At 39.3% G+C, this 22,278-nt stretch overlaps 1 protein-coding gene and 1 pseudogene across 1 annotated transcript in view; one reads left to right on the plus strand and one right to left on the minus strand.

Moving 5' to 3' along the window:
* LOC126281840 (cytosolic beta-glucosidase-like) overlaps nucleotides 1-22,278 on the plus strand; it is a 62,420-nt gene that overhangs the window by 10,552 nt on the left and 29,590 nt on the right. Inside the window, exons 2-3 of the mRNA XM_049981091.1 lie at nucleotides 704-840; nucleotides 14,400-14,526. Of these exons, the coding sequence (XP_049837048.1) occupies nucleotides 704-840; nucleotides 14,400-14,526 (264 nt within the window). The remainder of the gene's footprint in view (nucleotides 1-703; nucleotides 841-14,399; nucleotides 14,527-22,278) is intronic.
* Nucleotides 7,926-8,154, minus strand: LOC126282683 (U6 spliceosomal RNA; annotated as a pseudogene).

Here is a 22,278-nt window from a genome sequence, read left to right on the forward strand (position 1 = left end):
CTGATTTGTCAGGATCTATGCACCCACATTGCGTGAAAATGTAATCACGTGTCAGTTCTAGTAGAATATGTTTATCCAATGAATACCCGTTTATCATATGCATTGCTTCTTGGTGTAACAATTTTAATGGCCTGTAGTGTATTTCTTCAAATCTTTTCTCAACACACACACACACACACACACACACACACACACACACACACACACACACACACACACACACACATCACAAACAAACATTATGAAAAAGGTTTTATAGAGTTTCATTCCACAATACACCAACCAAAGTTCCAAAGACCTGCTGCGCAGCGAGGCTCAGGCTTTCAACACCAAAGAAAGAACGTAATGGTTTAGCGTCCCGTCGACGTGCAGGCGGAAGACAAATTTGGATTGTATTAAAAGTCCCCATCTTGGCATGTGCCTTGAGCGATTTAAGGAAACTACGGGAGGTCTAATTCAGGATGCCCCGACGAGCCCAAGGCCTCAGCGCAACGTCGCTCTGATTTAGCACCACACAGTACGAAGAATAGCAGACCACTTTCGTACAACATACTGTTCCTCACGCAGGGAAATTCCGTCGTTCCTTATTACTAAAAGGAAACTTTTTTATGGAGAACGAAGGGCTCTGGCTGTCCTAAGATGAATGAGTAAAGACGAAAAAATTCTATTTATAACTGAATACTGACTTCGCTACGTGTTTCAGGTCGATATATATATAGATTCTCCATCTCTTGGGCCAGAGTTCTTCCTGTGGGTGATGTCAGCCAAATCAATCAAGCAGGAGTGGATTACTACAACAACCTTATTGATCTGTTGATTGCAATTGGCATTCAGCCTATGGTAAGTAAAGTTATACACAATTTTACAATTATTAATGTTACAGTTTTTATGACTGATTGTAACGTATGGTTTTATCTATGAGGGAGCTCTGCAAACAACTACGAATCAAATTTCCTTTCACTGCCGCAACTGCATCTATGACTGCCTGTGCTCATCTTCCTCGAATACTCTAACTTACCCATAAATTCAAATTTCGGGACTGAATTCGCTGTTGCGTAATGTATAAAGAATTACATGTTTGGACCCTGTGTTGGTAGGGGGTACGTCTCACACACAACGTTCTGTTCTTGACTGTTGTGTACTAGCTGGAAATACAGGGTGCGTAAAAAAAAAAAAAAAATGTATGCACACTTTGAAGCGTCATAGAAAATTTATTTCCCGCTCTACAATGTTAAATTTCTGGAAATGGATGCTTGAAGTCCAATTGGAAAAAGAAATGTACTTTGCAAATGTTATTAATGTTCAAACTGGCGGCCTTCAGCATCAAAACATTTTTGAGTACGAGTCACCACTGATTCCGTACATCGTTCGAAAGTGTCTAATGAGATTTCTGCACACACCGCCTGAATCTCATTTCAAAGTGTGTCCAGGTTATGTGGTTTACGTTTGTACACCGCATCTTTTAGTGTGCCCCATAGGAAGAAATCCAGCGACGTGAGATCTGGAGAGCGTGCAGGAAACTCGATTGGTCCCCTGCGTCCTATCCACTGACCTGGCACATTGTGATCCAGGTATGCTCGTACATCCCTATGATAGTGCGGCGGGGCGCCATCTTGTTGGAAATAAAACTTATCATTACCGTATAATGCACGAATGGCAGGGAATATGGAGTCAGCAAGCATTTTTAGGTGCGTTTCTCCAGCAACAGTACCTTCAAAGCGGAAAGGCCCAATGAGTCCCCTTGCAGACAAACAACACCACACATTTACACCAGGAAAATTCACAGCCTTTTCAAATGTAATGTGAGGATTATCTTCAGCTCAGTACACAGAATTGTGCCTATTGACAGTTCCATTGAGTTTGAATTGGGCTTCATCCGACCAAATTATGCTACCCATAAATCCCAGTCCACGTTTCACCATCTCCTGAGCCCATTCACAAAATTCTAACCTTCGATCTGGATCGTCGTCACTTACCTGTTGCGCCAGCCTTGGAATGTACACACGAAACTTGCCTTTCTTTAGAATGCGTAGCACCCTACTAGCACTTACATTACTCTCACGTTCCGCTTGCATTGAAGATTTCTGAGGCGAGCGCCGAAACAGTTCCAAGACCGCAGTTGTGGAATCATCACTTGTAGCTGTACGAGGTCGCCCTGATCGACCTTTATGCACATCACACACTGTTCCACGAATTTCGAATTTGTCTCGTAGGCGTGTAATTGTTAACGTTGAAGGTGGTTCTGTGCCAGACTCACTTCTCCACTGCCTTCGAACCGCAGCTACATTCTCAAACTTCCAGTACCACTTAATTATCTGCTTCCGCGCGTCAAAGCTCAAACTCACGTCCGCCATGTTGCAGTTACTTCCTTGCCACTGCTGCCACCTGTTGAAGAAACATAACATTAATTTCTCACAGATATTTAACTTTGTAGAACGGGAAATAAATTGTCTATGACAGTTCAAAATGTGTATACATTTTTTGACGCACCCTGTATTTATAACTGTTTTATGCTCGTCAGCGTGTGATTATAAAAGCCTAGATTTAAAAAATCGATAATTTTAAAGAAACTATTATTTTCATAGCATCAATAAAATATCTCACTCGTAAATAGACAAAGATATTTGCACTGTACAATAAAATGTAGACCCGATGAAAGTATTTCTGTGAACTGGGTACTGTACACAATCTGGAACGCTATGGCCGCTCTGAACGCCGCGTCGACCTCTCCTCTCGCAGGTGACCATGTACCACTACGACCTTCCACCGCCGCTGCAGCTGCTGGGCGGCTGGACGAACCCCGTGCTGGCGCAGTACTTCCGTTAGTACGCCCGCTTCCTCTTCCACACGTTTGGAGACAGGGTGAGTTAAACTAACTTAGACGTGCATTTAAGAGTTTGGTTTCCAACAAATAACACTGGCCTCGACAAAAACTACAGTAGCCAACATTAACTACAGCCTTAACTGTTTGCCTGTAGCAATATTAGAAAATGGTTCAAATGGCTCTCAGCACTATGGGACTTAACTTCTGAGGTCATGAGTCCCCTAGAACGTAGAACTACTTAAACCTAACTAACCTAAGAACATCACACATACGTCCATTCCCGAGGCCGCATTCGAACCTGCAACCGTAGCGGTCGCGCGGTTCCAGACTGTAGCGCCTAGAACCGCTCGTCCACCCCGGCCGGCAGGCAATATTTGAATGAGTTGATGTCTGTGGCAGGGGAGATCATATTCGGTTACTTATTAGTACTTACGGGGTTTCAGAGGACGACTGAGGGAAAACTATATGACATACAGAAAATTGACACGTAACAGTGGATAGAGCACCACTCCAAGTTTTTAACTCAGCTTACGATTGCTCAGTATCGGCACAATTTGTGACACAGCAAACGACAATACGTGAGAGCAAGTTATTCAGGTCATTTGCATGATTTGCTTTGGAAGACGGGACTGCAGCTCACGGTGAAAATCTGTTTATTGAATTGCCTTCCCGCAAGCGCGAACAAATTTACTGGGGCAATTTAGAGTGGATTACTTATCGACATCTTCTTAAATGCCGGCCCCTAGTACGGCGTGCCAGGTTGAGATTCATTGGGAGAGTCCTTAGGAAATGTAGTCCATCAACAAAGGAGGTGGCTTACAAAACACTCGTTCGGCCTATACTTCAGTATTGTTCATCAGTGTTGGATCCGTACCAGGTCGGGTTGACAGAGGAGATAGAGAAGATCCAAAGAAGAGCTGTGTGTTTCGTCACAGGGTTATCTGGTAAGCGTGATAGCGTTACAGAGATGTTTAGCAAACTCAAGTGGCAGACTCTTCAAGAGAGGCGCTCTCCATCGCGGTGTAGCTTGCAGTCCAGATTTCGGGAGGGTGCGTTTCTGGATGAGTATCGAATGTATTGCTTCCCCCTACTCATACCTCCCGAAGAGATCACGAATGTAAAATTAGAGAAATTCGAGCGCGCACGGAGGCTTTCCGGCAGTCGTAATGACAACGGCACGTAAAGTGCCCTCCGCCACACACCTTTGGGTGGCTTGCGGAGTATAAATGTAGATGTAGATGTAGAACACGCCACGGGACGTGGAAAGATGCTCTAGTCACTAAAATGCATCACTTTTCAATAGACCTTGTAGTTTTCAAACAGCAGTCTTGTGTATCCCCGGGGTTACTTACACGAATAATCCTGAACTTCCCCAGTGTTGTTACCTAACTCGTATACGGTGTCTGTATCCGTAACCGTAGAGTGATATATATCTATACAGGGGTCTTTTAGGAAGAATATTAAATGTTGCAGGAGACGGTAGCATAGACTAAATCGTCCACTTTTTATCGGTACACAGATACATCTGTTAGAATGCAACAATCATAAGTTACTAAGCAAAGGCAAATGATTAAGCTCAAACATGTCATAAATTCTACTTCCTTCTTAAGTGCACTTCCGAATTCTTTTGACAACAGCCCGTGTAGCTGTTTTGAGGTCGTCTTGGTGTTCTTTATTGAGGGCACCGCTATTCATAACCGTAACGACCGGTTCGCCTCTTCTGTTTACTTTTTCCTCGTGGGACCAATGACTTCGCTGTTTGGTCCCCTCCACCAAATCAACCAACCAACCAACTTTTTCTTCGTATATTTCGCCTTTCAACCATCCCCACAGACAAAAATCTGAACATGCAAAATTTAAAAGTACAAGTTCACGAGACCTTGGTGGCAATGAGACGCGACCATTTCTGCCGATCCACCCTTCTCGGAAGTATGATGGGCAAACAGCTAATAGGCGCACTACGAATGTAGTGGTGTGGACATGTTGGGAGTGTGGGTCTCACGGGGAGCGTGCGAGGGATAAGTCGCTGCAGGCGCACTATTCTCTGTGCCCTCGGTGGTTCAGATGGATAGAGCGTCTGCCATGTAAGCAGGAGATCCCCGGTTCGAGTCCCGGTCGAGGCACACATTTTCAACATGTCCCCAATGAAGTATATAAACGCCTGTTTGCAGCGAGGGTGTCAATTTAATTATCATTTCCTTCACGGAATGTTAGGTTTAGATGATGTGGCACCTGACGAACAGAATGTGTTGGGGCACAGTCGTACTCAAAGAACATATTTATCCTTGTAGCCAAAGGAACTTCTTCCAGTAAGTCTAGAAAATCTAGATAACGGGGCTCTGTAAGATGATGGACTGGAACAACAGCCATAATCAGATGATTGTCATATCATTGTGAGATTCAATAATAACATAAGAAGTGAAAAATTAATCACTGCTGAAGTACTGCCAAAGGAAGTGCGGAGGACTTAGCTTTAATATCACAGGAATTTACAGAGACAGAAACTCAGGTTCCACTTACCGCTTAGTCCGATATTTATGTAGTGGTGTAGTAGAAATGCAGTACCGATTCTGGGTTAAATATGCACACCCGCTGTTCCTCAGACTGTCACAGATGAAGACGAGGGCAGCGGGATGACGTCATTCTGCCCATCCACTCTACTAAGCCACGCCCCTGTTTTACTATTAGGCTAATCAGAGAGCTCATAAGCTAACACACACTTATTTGGAATTCTCGGTCACAACTCACTATTTTACTCCCCAATCTCGTTTTTCGGCTCATTCTTAACCCAGATCACATTCTTGTAAATAGGCGAATCGCAAAATGTGCAGCTAGCAGGGCACGTGCGGCTCAAACCGCATGAGTATCAGCGATCGGAAAAACAGTCCGTAAACTATTTATGACAAATTGAATATTTTCAATGTGAAATCCAGGCCACATAATGCTATTACCTCTTCTATCATTGGACCAACCCTATTCACCCCTTCTCCTGCTTTTTTTCTCAGCATTTGTTGTTAGCATTAAGTATATTATGTACTGCCTAAAAAACAGATCTTCTTCTAAGATTACCCAGCAACGACAAAAGGTTGACACTCCTGATCCAAGCCAACAAATGTCTACATCAGTCTCCCACCCGCAATCCCTTATTTTACCAGACAATAAAATGAAACTGAAACAGCCAATTAATATGAGTCACAGAGACACCATCTTGTCAACATTCTGCAAACCCACACAGCTTCGTCAGTAGAACACACACACACACACACACACACACACACACACACACACACACACAACACATACACACGCACACATCTACATTTACACGTAAACAGATAATCCGCAAGCAACCGTAAGGTGTGTGGCGGAGGGCACGCTATACCACTACTTGTCATTTGCTTTCCTGTTCCACACGCAAATAGAGCGAGGGAAAAAGACCCTCTGTACTTCTCCGTATGAGCCCAAATTTATCGTTTCTTATCTTCGTGGTCTTTACGTGCTTTGTATGTTGGCAGGAGCAAAGTCGTACGGCAGTCAGCTTCAAATGACGGCTTCCCGAAAAGAACGTCGCCTTCCCTTTAGGGATTCGCATTTAAGATACCAAAGCATCTCCGTAAATCGCTTATGTCTTAGTAGAATCTACCGGTAATAAATCTGGCACCTCTCCTCTGAACTGCTTTGAAGTGTCCCTTTAATCTGATCTGGTACGGATCCCAAGCGCTATAGATGTATTCAAGAATAGGTCACTCCAGCGTCCTACATGCGGCCATCTTAACAGATGAACAGCACTTTCCTAAAACCCTCCCAATAAACCGAAGTCGACCATTTGCCTTCTCTGCCACATGCTCGTTCCAACTCATATCGCTTGCAACATTCCTCTCAGATATTTAAACAACTTGACTGTGTCGAGCTGGTCACTAATAATATTGTATCCGAGCATTACAGGTTTGTTCTTCCTACTCATTCGCATTAACTTACATTTTTCCACGTTTAGGACTAGCTGTGAAGCATCACGCCAACTGGAAATTCTTTCTGTCTTGTATCTTCCTATAGTCCCTCAACTTCGACACCTTACCGTACACCACGGCATCGTCAACAAACACTCGCAGATTCCTACCCACCCTATCCGCCAAATCATTTATGTATACAGAGAACAACAGCTTCCGTATCACACTTCCCCGGGGCACGCCTGACGGTACCCTTGTCTCTGATGAACGCTCGCCATCGAGGACAGCATAGTGTGTTGTATTATTTACGAAGTCTTCGACTCAGCCACATATGTGTGTACTCATTCCATATGCTCGTACCTTCGTTAATGGCCTGCAATGAGGCACCGTGTCAAATGCTTTCCGGAAATCTAGAAATATGGAATCTGCCTCTTCCACGTCATCCATAGTTATCAGTATATCATGTGAGAAAAGGGCAAGCCGAGTTTGGCACGAGCGATGATTTCTAAAACCATGCTGATTCGTGGACATAAGCTAACTCAGAAGAAGTTTATCTTTTTCGAACTAAGAATGTGTGCAAGGATTCAGCAGCAAGTAGAAGTTAGGGAAACTGGTCTGTGATTTTGCGGGTCCGTTCTTTTGTCTTTCTTATACACTGGAGTCACCTGCGATTTTTCTAGTCGCTTGGGACTTTGTGCTGGGCGGGAGGATCACAATAAATGTAGGCTAGGTAAGGGCCAATGGTGTAGGGTACTCTTTGTGAAATTGAAAACCACATCACATTTTGATCCTCCAATCATAATCTAGTATTTTGCCAGCCATTAAAACGTAACAGCCAGTCAGTATGTAACTCCGCTCCCCTCTCCCATACTTGGGACTCTTGTACCCCACTTGACGGTCTGATACTTGTACTTAACTTAGTTCAAGGCACAATGAAACCTCAAAGTAATTTGTCTAAATTTCTGTATTATTTTTAAATATCAGTAGAAAATGCTCGTGCCTGAGTAAATATCAGTACAAAATGGTCGTGCCTGAGTCATGGGTTAAGGTACACTTGGCGACATATATACAGTAGAAACTTCTTGGCGGATTGAAACTGTGAGCCGGACCGATACTCAAAATAGGGACCTTTCGCTGGCAAGTGCTCTACCAACTGAAATGTACAACACTTCACGTTTTTGTGTGTCATCCTTGCGCAGGCCCATGCTAATCTTTCAAAAATGGAGCAAATGGCTCGACACATCCATGACCGAGGCAGGATTCGAACCTGCGCAGCAGCGCGGTTCCGGAATGAAGCGCCTATAACTGCTCGGCCACAGCGGCCGGATGCTAATCATCTCTGTATCGTTCCAATTTTGGTATATGTACCGTCGAAGTGAGTACACCAACTGAGCTACCCAAGCACGACTCGCGCCCCGTCCTCACAATTTTACTTCCAAACTTCACAGAAGTTCTCCTGCGAAGCTTGCAGGATTAGGTCTACCGGAAGAAAGGATATTGCGGGGACATGGCTTAGCCACAGCCTGGGGAATGTTTCCAGAATCATTCTAGATATACAGTAGTTTGATCCTTGCCCTCTAATTTGAACTAGGCACAAATGAGCCTCAAATCAAGTATCAGAATGTTATTTCCACATCTAAATTGTCTGTATTATTGTTCTGTAACTTAAAAAAATATATGTCCCTCATGCAGTGGCACTACTGGAGTAACTTACAGGATAAGGTACACGATTGTGGACCCTCAAATGAAGAGCAACATCATTATTTCCTCATCTGAGTTGTCTGTAATATTGATCAACATATGTAGAGATATTGTCGTTTCGGTTTTGTGCCTACTTGAGCTTGTATTCCATTGGTGTTACAAAAACTAACTTCCATCATCTGACCAAGCTCCAATTTCAGGAGAGGAAGAAGATAATGCATCATGTTGTAAACTAGGAAAATATAATTGATGTTATGATGTGAGTTGACAACAGTTATGTTTCGAGGAGCCAAATGTTATGTCATTGCTGCTAATGATTATGGATGGAAAGTAGCGAAAATAATCTGTTGCCGTAGGAAACTCGACAGGCAAGCAAAATATTAGCTGTCACAAGTGCACTTTAAATAAATATCGTTTACTCAATTTGTTGCAAAATAAATGCTACGCTGTCGATAACTTGTGGCAGCCGTGGCTAGCTATAAGCAGATGCCCGACATGGCTGTACGTATATGTACCAGCACCAACTAGCAACACGGAACTAATTTCAAACTAGCAGAAGGTGCCCAGATGCCTACCGCTTATGACGCTGTCCTGAAGGTCCTCATTTGTCGGCAGCCTGGATGTTCTCCTCTGATCTAGTCACAGCTCATCCTATTCGTGGCTATCTGCGTCGAAATACTGGCTCCACCTGTATCAATAGGATGCGAGACTATAATTGACGTTATTGATTAGGTAATATTGCTTTTTTTATTTTTATCGATCTTTGGAGTACTTATGCTCCACTGGTTGTAAGAAAATAAAACTTTGATAGAGACTGTAGCGTTTACCAAAAGTCACAGATTGTATACTCTTTTCTTTACACAATCAAGTACTAAATAATATCAAGATCTGTATAAGTTTAGTCGCCAAAGTCACATTTCTCGGCACGAAAGCGTAACAAACCATATTAAAAATGATTTGTTTTGGCGATATCTTTAATGATTCGTATCACTTAAACTGCATATTTTCATAATTCACAAAAAAACTGCAAAAAGCATTAAATGCAACATGTTAGCTTTGTAAACACTTATATAAACATGTTAGTTGCTGGATTTGTTTCTGTCAATGACAACCCACATCCTCTTGGGTGTACCACTACAACTTTCAAAAAAGTAATTTGTTTGGGAAAGGATCCACCCGAGGGAAAATTCAATCTCTGGTCGAGGATGAGCATAGTTCGATCTTTGCACCAATGCGAAATAAGACTTAAACTATTTTTATACTACAGTATGAAACGTACATGATTCACCTACTGGCACTATAATTTATAAGCGACAGTCGAATGAAGATGAGGCAGATGAAAGAAAGTAAGTAAATTGTTTATTATTTTAAAAGTAATCGTCATAACTTTTAACACATATATGCCAGGCTATGTAGGCAACTGCAAACATTTTTCCATGTATGAGTTGATCACCTTGTCTCACAGTGGCGTACAAGCATTAACAGTTATGGGGAGTACTTCTGAAATAATAAACAGTTTATTTACTAATTTTCCACCTGTCTCATTTTCATTTGACTGTCCCTTATAACTTGCAGGTTAAGTTACACTTTACAATTGGTACAGCTTGATTTAGTACCTAAGTAAAATAATACTTTAATGGAACGAAAAATTGTATATTTTATTCGCCTTTCCACAGGCTCGGTGCAATGCATAGTGATCCACGCATTAATTTTTTCTCAGAAACTAGTCTTAGTTCAGTTAAAACTGATACAACTGTTAGAGTCAGATTATCAACGCTCCCAAATGTGCCAATCATTGCCTTCCTCCCTGGCACTGGAATCCTTACAGTTCCAGAAGCAGTGGTTGGATATACCCTGTAGAATACTCACATCCAGAATCCTATGATCAAGGCACAGCATATCCTGTGATCGAATGTGTCTCCCTTGTACTGGAATCCAAACAACACTGTACATTGGACCTGCATACAATATGTACAATAGTTATTCTAGCTGAGCATTTGGAAAGTTTTATTTTGCCTTTTATTTCTTGCATAGTAATATTGTTACCATATTTTATATACTCTTAGATGTAAGAAGGCAATTCTTCCACCAATACTTCATCAAAATTTACGTACTGTGGTTTAAATTTGCCGCTTAAATAGACTAATGATCCTTAGATGTAGTTATTCCACTAGTTTTAAATCTGTAAATGGCTTTTCTGTTGATACATGCACAATATCATGACTGCCATATTTAGACATAATGTAACCATATTTCTTAAGTAGAAACTGATGGGGATGGAGGGTAACAAATTGGTTTTGGGTATCTTCTAATACAGTAAGTGTTCTTGGAAGCATCATTTTCTGTGGGTACTCCAATGTAAAACCACTTTCCATTCCACCAATCTTTTGTATCCTACCAGTCGTATCAACATTTTTCCGTACTCTGTGTTTAAAGAATTTGTGAACATTGTTTGCAAATGTGTAACAATTGTTTTTTCGAATAGCAGGTTATGTTCTATTGTCATCAGAACTGTTTTTGCCATGTGCCTCAGTCTGGATTTTTTACTTAATCTTGCATTTGCAGTTTTCTTTTGCATACATATAATACATTAACTGCACTTAAAGGAGTAATTTCTGTAATAGGGGATGGATTACACTTCTTCAGTACACTTGTTCTTTTTCTAGAGAGTCGTGGAATAATATCGTAATCTGCCAATATCTATATTCAGTGAAATTGTGATGAAAAGTGTTCTCAATTAAGGAAAATATGTTTATTCACATTCAATATAAAAGTTATGTATAGTATATGTTTGAAATTGCCTCTTTGTCTGAGTCTGTGTTAACAATTTCCACAGAGTCAACATGTAAGTAATTATAGGCAGAAGCATCATAGTTTATAATCTTTTCTCATTCTTGACTGACTGAATGGTTTACTTGTACACCACTGCATCAGTAGACAACTGGAAGAACAGTATTGAAAACAGACCATTATCTGTTCTGTAATCTATCCAATATAGTTCAACACATAGAAGTGGGGTGGAGTACTTTGTAAATTCTGTTATTGACAGTATAGACAGATTCCACAGCCACAAACACACAAAACATTGTGTGCTTATAAATCATGGTTTCCAGACTGCTAATTACATGCTCTTTAGCTAATGAAGACATAAGAGATCCTTGTGGACACATATTAGAGACACTTTACAAAATCGGGAATATGGTTACCAAATGTATTGTTCACACCTGGAATTGCCTTTTGACATATAAATTTGTTATATAACTATATTCTGCTATTAGAGCTCATACATATAATCTAATTAAGTATATTATCACTGTTCACCATCACATTGCTATTCCCTTTCTGGCCTTGTTGCGCACAGAAGACGTAGTTTGATATTAAGAAATCACACATACTCGTATCAATTTTAATAGAAATCCCAACAAAATCTGGCGTTATATCCAGATCCATAAGGTAACAGTGCAATCCTACCTGTTGCTTAATTATTTGGTTGGGACTGTGGTGCATCAATAGGTACAATTAGTTCTGCTTCCAATTTCTGATTATTGTTAAGTTCTATTATTTAAGATATCCCCTTACTATTTGATGGGGCTCTTGATACCAGGCTATTTTGTTAAAACTGGGAGAATTTGAACTAATTAATTGTTGATACAAAATTAGTTTCATAATCTTAATTAATTAAATACACAACATATAACACTTCCTGAATTTATCATGAACCAGCGAATCAGTACAGAGCAGTATGGGTTTGTTCATATTGACAAGCTAACCACTAACAACTCATGTCCCATTACTACTGTGATTTGGGTTTCTTTAAAATGTTGATTATTGCACTTCTCTCAACTATGATTAATTATTGAAAATTTGTGCATTGACTGGGAAGAGGGGAAGATTACTTTACCATTTCAACAGCAGCACTTGATGCTTCAGCTGCACAAAACTTTATCACATCATCAGAAAATTTCGCTATCAAGTTCATTTACACTTTCTGATGATTCACATAAACCTCCATAACTACCAATGCTGATTTCCAATCTTGATTGATCTGTGTCTCCTGCAGATATAATAAAATTGTGTCACACTACAAGGTAATGAGAAGGTTTATTTGCACATGATTCCATATCAGCAAAAAACATGACATTTACAGTGGCATGCCAATGAACACACTTATCATTGTAATTACAGCTTGTATGAATGCACTATTGCATGTGCTAGTGAAGCAAAGCAAAAGAGATAAACAGGGAGTTACATAAAAGCAGTGATTAATGTCTAACAAAATCTATATCATACTAAACAGCTACTGCATCAGTTATCATTCAAATACACAAAGAATGGGAGGCGTCAGTCAATAGAAAACTGTACACACTGGTATTAAGGGACAACTCAATTAATTTAGCTTCCAGCAAACACGTGAAACAAGTCATTTAAATATGGATGATGGCTATAAGATCAGTTTATCGTTAGTAGAAATAACCAAAATTATTACTTCAAATGTGGCTGAATGCCGTTAAGAATTTACTGTGGCGCTCTGCAAAATTCATTAGCACAAAATTGTCTTTCAGTTCGAAAGAGATTAAGTACCACCACATCATCAAGACTTCGCTGACGTCCAGACCAATTAAAACGAAGGAATGTTCCTCACACAAAAATGATTTCATAGCCAATTATATCAATACTAAAAGTAGTTGAGTCAATCTATCGTATTCTAAGCCCTTTCAGGGATGTAAATGGCGTCCCACACACGTGGGAGGCCATGTGGCTCCAACATCATTCACAAATCAACTAAAATATTCATTATAAATCAATAAAGCCACGCTAACTGAGCCTGTTCTTCCCTTGGTGATTGTTTAACCAATCTCTAGGAGCTGTTTACAAAAAATATCGCGAAACACATGGTCACAAATAAAGCATAAACAAAATGACACTAAAACTTCCAGGAAAAGTACTTTAGGCGTACAGCAAGTATTCGAGAATGATAAATCAACGTAATACCATGAATTTTTTCAAGATTAAACTTGGCTTACACAATTGGCGAGGATTTTTTCATCACAAAATTACAAAAGAAAAGCACAAAACTCCTAAAATGATCCTATAGAAACATCCTATCTAAATTTCTGTTATTTACAGCAATCACTAAATATCGATAAAAACTCCCAAACTTCGAATTCCATTTGCTTAAGGCTGACTTACACCTTTGGCACGAACAAGTAGTCAGTACCAAGACACAAAGAGATGACCATTAATGCTATACTACAGATAGAAATACTTTACATCGCCCGTTCTCTGATATTCACAAATAGAGGTGCTAAGGTGATGGCCACCAGCCCGAAGTTGTCTTGGTTGTGACCACCGTAACTGGAGTTAGTTAATATGTCAAAATTTACGAGAGCTACCACTTATTCGAACATTTTGCTATGAATACTAACTTTACACAACACATTCTTGAGTACTTCTCCAGTATTTGGGATGACCATCAGGACGGATTAGAGAAATACATCGAAGTAATTGAGAGAAGTGCTGCTAGACATATTACCTGTTGATTTGACCAAACAGCAAGTATTACGGAAATGAATTTAAATGGGAATCGCTGGAGGGAAGAAGATGTTCTTTTTGTGAAATATTGTTGGGGAATTTTAGAGAAGTGGCATTTGAGACTAACCGTAGAACGATTCTGCTGCCACCAATGTACATCTCGCGTGAGGACCGTGAACCCAAAAGGAGTCATCAGGACTTGTACGAAGATATATAGGTGTTCGTCTTTCTTTCACTTGGCATTTGCGAGCGGAATGGGAAAGAGAATGAGTAGTAGAGGTACAAGATAGGCTCTGCCATTTAGCGCCTGGTGGCTTGCGGAGTACGCATGTATAGATAGAGGCACCCGTAATACTTTTGTCAGCCGGCTGAGCTCCCGCTTCTGTGTGTGACAGGTGAAGAGGTGGGTGACGTTCAACGAGCCGACGGCGATCGCGTTCGGCTACAGCTCCACGGACACCAACGCACCGGCCATCGACGCCCACGGCTTCGGCGTCTACACGGCGGCCCACTGCATTCTGCGTGCGCATGCCATGGCCTACAGGCTGCACGACCAGCAGTTCAGGGCCGCCCAAGGAGATGAGTCACCGCCACAGGGAGTTAAACTGATTAAGTCGGCCGTTCGGCTCCCCGGGATCGATTCGGTACAATTCGGAAGGCGTCGGCTGGTAGTCACTTGTTTTCATCTGGAGCCTATGCCACCCATCTGACAGTAGCGTGTGTGGCAGCGTATGTTGTCTGCTATTATACAATGTTGTACTTCATTATGCTTCAAACTATTTCCTTTCCCTGTAATAAGTGTACCTAAATATTGCAGTTAGTACTCTTTAGCGAACATGAAGTACATGAAACGATGTCAGTTTTGGTTAGCAAAAACACTGAAGCGATTTTTATCTCCGAGCGTAGTTTTTGCTTCTGTGGAAGCATGTGACAGAGCTTGAGATGCCTACTTTGCGTGACTGGTTTTGCCCCACACAACTGCTCTTGTGGGGGCCAGGCTTGCTAACTCTGCTACCCGCAACACCCATTGACAGTAGACCAACTTGACACATTGTAGTGTTGCAGACCCAGTTTGTAGAAAATCATGACTGAAGGGCTGGTGGTTTAAAAGATTTGTGGAGCAAGGACTTAAAAATTCAGGACACAATATTAAGATGTAAATTTTCAATCATTTCTTTCTTTTCTTTCGCTTACGCCATAGTCCCGCAGCGATCGCAGGGTCGGCGTGGTTAGAACAGAATTGGCAAGGTTAGTTTTACAGGTGGCCAGATGCCCTTCCTGCCGCCACACTGTACCCCTAGGGATTGAATCAGTGTACCCCAGCTGTCTGCATCTAGTGTAAATCGTGAAATAGTGGAAACGTGTTTCAAATGTCTGCGACGTGTGTAACTGAGGGGGAACGTGGGGATCAGCCCAGTATTCACCTATCAGGATGTGGAAAACCGCCTAAAAACCACATTCAGACTGACTGGCACACCGGCCCTCGTCGTTAACCCGCCAGACGGATTCGATCTGGTGCCGGCGCGCCTACCCGAGTACAGGAATCAGCGCGTTAGAGCGCTCAGGTACCCTGGCATGTATGTAAATTTTCAATCATAAAATTAATATTTTCTTACAATACATTATGAGCAGAATTTTTACACTGTTGCACTCAAATATACTGATCTGTTCATCAAAATTACAAATTTAGACTTGTAGTAAAAAATATTTGCACTTATTAGTATTCCATTAGTCTTCCTGAGATGTCATATGATTCTTAAGCTTATATACAAAAAAATCTTTACACAGTAAAACCGCATATTGAAGGATTAAAAATGAATAAAAGGAAGCATAATAAAGTATTGTATGCTTTGCATTTCATAGGAATTATAATTAAACTTTGAACTTTAATATGGATCAATGTTTGGATTCCTTAGCGTAGTTACCTAACACACTTAAGTAACACAACTCAACCTCATTCATATTCTTTTCATTTACCCGTATTGTCTTTCGAAACAGCTGTATATTTTATCAGTTACTTAGTTTTTCTACTGAAATAATGGATACGGCATTGTGCACACATTTTACAGTCGCCTACCTCCCGCGTTTTTTAAATTTTTTTGTTATTTGAATTTTGTGTATCTCATTACACGTGAAAACACAACACGAACAAGTGGGCGGACACAAGAGGCAGTTCCCACTATGGAACACAAGTAAGGTGCTAACTGGCCTGCCAAAAGAAATCGCTGTCGCTTAATTGGCGAGAGGGAGGCAGAGAGACTTTCAACCACTGTGCAGAAAACAACGGTGTGGTGTTAATTAAATAACAACTTTAAGTCACCCAGTTTGGCGTTCGGGCATGTGCCGAGGACTCCTTGTTGTACACTGGCTGACTGCCACCGCTCGTCGAACATTTCTTTCTCGTTTAGCGCCATCTACGCATTCAGAAACTCATTTCGGAACTTTGATGACTCGATCATTTCTGAATACGTGCTATACTAGTATCTGGTATTGTTAGCCTTAATGTCGGGATATTTGGTGCCCCGGGAAAGCCTTACATGGGATGGTACAGACACCCCTTAATACGGGGACATTCTGTGAAAATCGGGACATCTGGAAGCCCTTGTCACCAGCTGCAGATGCACCCAATGCAAGATGGCAGTCCCAGCTGTGGGCCTGTGAAAGTAACGACTTAAATTTTAACCGTTTGAATTAGGTACCGTCGAGCACTCTACACTTTACAAACTGTTCTGTAATCGTTCATTTGTTACTAACCACGTCTGCCCAAAGACACACCATTCGCAGTGGTGTCACTGGCTGGTGCAGAACAGATGGCGACTCGCCATACTTTATTTCTTATTTCTTAAGACAACGTGCGTCATTTTGAGGCTTTTGTGCAGAAAAAAAACTGTTTGTAGCCATTGATGCATTAAATATCCATTGAAAACGCGATATCTAGAACACTCCATCGTGGAATCTTCTGTATTGCACTACAAATACGTAATATGTTTCAAAAGTTATTGATTTTAATTTTGTTTTTTCTTCAGAGCGAAGATCCGTCTTCATGTTTTTGTTGAACAAATTGGTACATTAAGACTTCTAATTTAATAAAACTGCGCTATGGTTGTAAGAAATGGACACATTTTAACTGCTGGGAAACTACATTGTTTACAGGATACATCAGTATTGCTCTTAACTCAAACTTCTACTTGCCAGCCACCAATTCCACTGAAGATTCAGAAGCGGCGGAAAGGGCCTTACAATTTTTTGTAAGTCACATGTCATTATACTACATGTTACCAGAGTTATTAGACAGAGTAGTTCAGCAACTGATGTATAACAATGGCAGGAAACTAATTCTGTATATTATGTTAACAGTTAGCTGTAACTAATCTGCTACATTCCATCTTTACTTATACAGGCTGTAATAATAACTAAAATTCATCCTTTGCAACTGAATTTTATTTTTATCTTTTAATGATATATTATATACTTCTTGTACTAAACATATTTAACAGACTATAAAGATATGATTCATATTTTTTTGGGTGATTTCGAATATTATGTTTTGATTCGTTTGGTGTAGATACACTTTGTTTCACAACAACACTTTTATGATATCTCTTTATTATGTCAGTTTTAGATAAACTACATGAAATAAGCATTTTCTCTTACATGCAAGCCGGCTGAAGTGGCCATGCAGTGCTAGGCACTGCAGTCTGGAACCGCGAGACCGCTATGGTCGCAGGTTCGAATCCTGGTTTAACTAGTTCTAAGTTCTAGGAGGCTAATGACCTCAGAAGTTCAGTCCCATAGTGCTCAGAGCCATTTTTTCTTACATTCAATTTTTTTTCCTGCAGCTCTTCTATCAGCAGTTTTGAAATTATACCTCCCTGTGTAAAAGTTTCCATTAATCTGACTTTTTTTACTATACAGTGCTTATTGCATTTGACCCTGCTGCCAACATAAATAATGCAATAAATTTATTACCTTGAACAATAAGAAATCTGCTTCTTTACCAGTAGAACTGGTTAAATGATTCACATTTAATTTAAGTGTAGTCCAATGTAATGACTTAAATCTATTAAGTACTGTAATCTTATATTGCTAATACAGATTAATATTAATTAATAAAGTAGTTATATAAATCCTTGCATAGATGCTCTTTGACATAGCAATAAGAATTTCTAAATGTAATGTTGTCCATCCACTCTTCAACTCCACTTATTAAGACAAATAATATACTGTGTCAGGTTGTTGAACACAAGTGCATTCACTTGCCAGACTACTTTCTGTAATAACTTAAAGAGTTGATGATTATGCAGGGATAGTCATTGGTGCTACTAATACACTATCGCTTTGTAGTTTTATTATGAGGAAACTGACATTCCAGTGCTGGTTATGATAAAAGACATTCTATAATCTGTTACAAATTTTTTTTGAACAAAGCAGGTTTCAAGAGGACATTCAATGTGTAACATTAACTATCATCCCTATCATTTATTTATTCTGAAAATGTTATCTCTATCAGCATAGCCTGCTGCTCTCACCTCTTCCCAAAAATTATGCTGTAGTGTTAGTTATTGAAAAAATGCAGAATAAAATAATTTCTTCCAATTATACCCTCTATAGCTGCAAAAACATGCACTGAAAACGTAGCTGAACTAAGGTACTTCAGTAAGTCCAGACCTTGTGTGTCTCAATACTTATTGTTGCAGTCTTCAGTCAGAAGACGGTTTGATGCAGATCTCCACATTTGTCTATCATGTGCAGATTCCTTCATCTTTGCACACCTGCTGCAGTGGTACATCCTTCATCTTTGAATCTACTTTGGGTACTCATGCCTTGGTCTCCATCCACAATATTAATTTTCCAGAGTTCCACGGATTATCAAGTTGATGATTTCTTGATGCCTCACAATGTATCCTGTGAACTGATCCATTCTTGAAGTCAGGTTGCGCCATTAATTTCAGTATTCCTTAATTTAGTTCAGTACCTTATCATAAGCTACTCGATTCACCCATCTAATCTTCATCAGTTTTCTGTAACACCACATTTCAAAAGTTTACATTCTTTTCTTGTCTGAATAGTTAAATGTCTAAGTTTCACTTCTATATGATGCCACACTCCCGACAAATACATTTATAAAATACTTCCTACTATTTAATTTTTTGTTCAGCATTAGCATATTTCTTTTTTCCAAAAAAGGCTTTTCTTGCTATTGTCAGTTATTTGCTAATCTAATTGTATCAGAGTCACTGATTGAACTCGATTACATTCCATCATCTTTGTTTTACTTTCATTGATGTTAATCTTTTCAAGGTGCTATCCATTCCACTCAATTTTCTTTGAAGTAATTTACTGTCTCTGATAGAATTTACAGTATCATAATCGAGTCTGTGTTTTTATTTCTTCTTCTTAAACTTCAGTTAGCTTTCCAAATTTCTCCCTGGTTCTCTTTAGCACTTTAGAAGTGCACAGGATAACATTGGGGTTAGGCTACAACCCTGTCTTACTCCATTTTCAACTACTGCTTCGCTCACATTTCATTCCACTGTTATAATTACAGTCTGGTTTCTGTGTGTGTAGTAGGTAATTTTTATCCCTAGTAATTTCAGAATTCCGAAGACTATATTGAACAGTGTCAAAATCTTTTTCTAAGCCTACAAATGCTATAAACGTAAGTATATCTTTCTTGAATCTAGCTTCTGTGACAAATTATAGACTGAGTATTGCTTGACTTGTTCCTTTATTTCTCTGGATCCCAAACTGCTCACATGTTGTGATCTATTTGCGGCCTCAAGATCTAAAGACCATCTGAATTTAAAATTTGAGAGGGTTATAAAAATTTGATGACAGTGCATTTGCAGTGAACCATTTGTTGCCATTTTCAAATACTATATCATTTGGATTTTTGGTTATACATATATGCAACATGTTCAAAAAGGAAAGAAAAACTAAAAACATCTCATCCTAGAGTAACTTGGAAATGGTTAATATATATTACAGACAAAGGAAGATGAAAGTTCGAACATTACACCAAGCCCATTTCGTAAGATTCTGAATACCTATCAGTGCAGAGTGAAGTTGTAATTGATGCACAACAAATTCTCTTATAATGTTAAGACCTATTGTGGATTATGCTATACTCTAGTGAGCTTTTGTTCAGCGTATTGTGGCTCACACAAGCAAAACCCTTCGCTAATTTACAAATATTTTCAATTCTAAAAATCTCTGACTGGCTGACAATAATGTATCATGTCAAGGCGAATATAGTCACCTTCTCGAAATCCAGAATGTCAGTGTAATTTCTGTTCCTGTTCTAAGTGTTTATGAATAGTATTGTACATGATATTGTAAGTTTTTATTTCAGTCTGGTGATAATTGTATTGTGGACCAATCTGTATTTGGATATTGTTGCTCTTCACCTCTTTACTATGTTCTTTGTGAACTGGTTTGACACCATCTTTATGTGTCTCTGTGGAAATACAGTATTCCCATAAAGGGGATAATTAGTGACATAAATTGCTATACCACAAGGATCAGTTGACTAATATTTGATTATTTTACTACTGAATTCATAATTATCACTATAACATTTATTATTCAGATAACTGGTCATATAAAGAAATTCTTTTGATATGTAGGTTATAGCTGAATTTTATCAAGCTAATTAGTGTATGCTCTTAGGAACTCTAGATCAATCGCTAAGGAGATTTTATAATCAAAATTATCCCTAGCGAACATGAAAAGTGTCCGATATTTGTGTACAATATGTCATCAGTAAATTACTTTCCATTCAAGAAATTTGGTCTGTTCTCCTATTTATGTTTTCTGTTATATTTGTGTTAAAACAGTTCTTATCTTAGTGTTTGTGAATCGTATTTTGCCTTTAAAATATAGGTTTTTTTACAGTTGTTTAAAACTTTGAAATTTAATTTTTAATGTGATTTAATCCTGTAATATTCTGGGTCCCTTAATTTTAAGTATAGTCTCCTCTAACTTTGTTTGTTATTCTGAACCCAGTGATAAACCAATGCTTGGAAACATTTGATTTAGTAAAACAAATGTTTAACAAGTAGTCTGTGACCTTATTAGAGCATATATTCTATTTTAATTTTTTTTGAGTGTACTGAATTCTTTTGCAGTATGTGTTTTATAAATAGTCCTTAGATCATCAGCTACACTCTTCATTTACTACCCTTGCAAATTCCCATGTCCTGATATTATTGTAATTATGTACCATTTACATATCAGCAGTCAAATATCGTGATGCCAGGGAGACAATTAAGCGCTGGGATGGTATTACTGTTTCCAGTTTGGATTTGACTGCACATTATTGCCAATAGGAATATTACTGTTCCCATAGCTCTGGTTGCAAATTTTATAAAGAAATTAAATTACGTGAACTGTCAGTGTATTTTATTTTGAAACTAAAATCGGTATATTTCACGAAATTCCAGTCTCTCCCTACTATTCTTTTAAGTATTGAAACCGTAAACAATGCATCAAATTATTTCGTGAATAGTTACATTCATCTTTTAAAAAGCTTTGTACTGTGACTGTTACTATTAACATTCCATGAATTTACATTGACATACAGGAAGTTTAGTAAGTCAACCATTAGAAATCTCTAGAATATCCTTGCTATGCTGGACCAAATAAATTACTTTAGCAGCTCCACACTTCTCCTATTGTTACTATATTATTGAAAACATGAGTGGTTTTTGCATTAAGTGGTAATTTTTTTTACTGTTTGAAGATCCAGTTTCCCATTTTTTAAAACAATTTTTATATAGGTTGGCTTGATAATGAGAAAGTAGCGTAAACTGTCTATTCTTGATGCAGTAGTAATTCTGTTGAATAATAAACCAGTCAGGAAAAGTGGTTTCATCTGAAAAACTATAAGCAAGAATAAAAAATTTAATCTACAATATATTTAAAAAAATTTAACTGTGGATTGACTTGCAATTATTTATGAACGTATTCTGTTTCCTCTGCAATGCACTTGGTTCAGTGGTCGACAAGCTTATGTATTCAGTGGTCGACAAGCCTCTGCTATAGTAGAGGCTAGAGCAGAAGGCCTCTATGGTGGTTGGTGGAAACGATTCATCTCGTGCACCAAACTCTTCATCTCAGGGTAGCATATATATCCTATAGCCCATGTCAAGGGACTCTCCAAACGAACCAATTACCCTATGTCCTCAATTGTTTGTTGGTTGTATTGAGATCTCTGTCTTCTCCTACAATTTTATCTTCTACACCTCTCTCTAGTGCCATGAAGGTTATTTCCTG

This window comes from Schistocerca gregaria, chromosome 7 (assembly GCF_023897955.1).
Source record: "Schistocerca gregaria isolate iqSchGreg1 chromosome 7, iqSchGreg1.2, whole genome shotgun sequence".
Classification (NCBI taxonomy): Eukaryota; Metazoa; Arthropoda; class Insecta; order Orthoptera; family Acrididae; genus Schistocerca; species Schistocerca gregaria.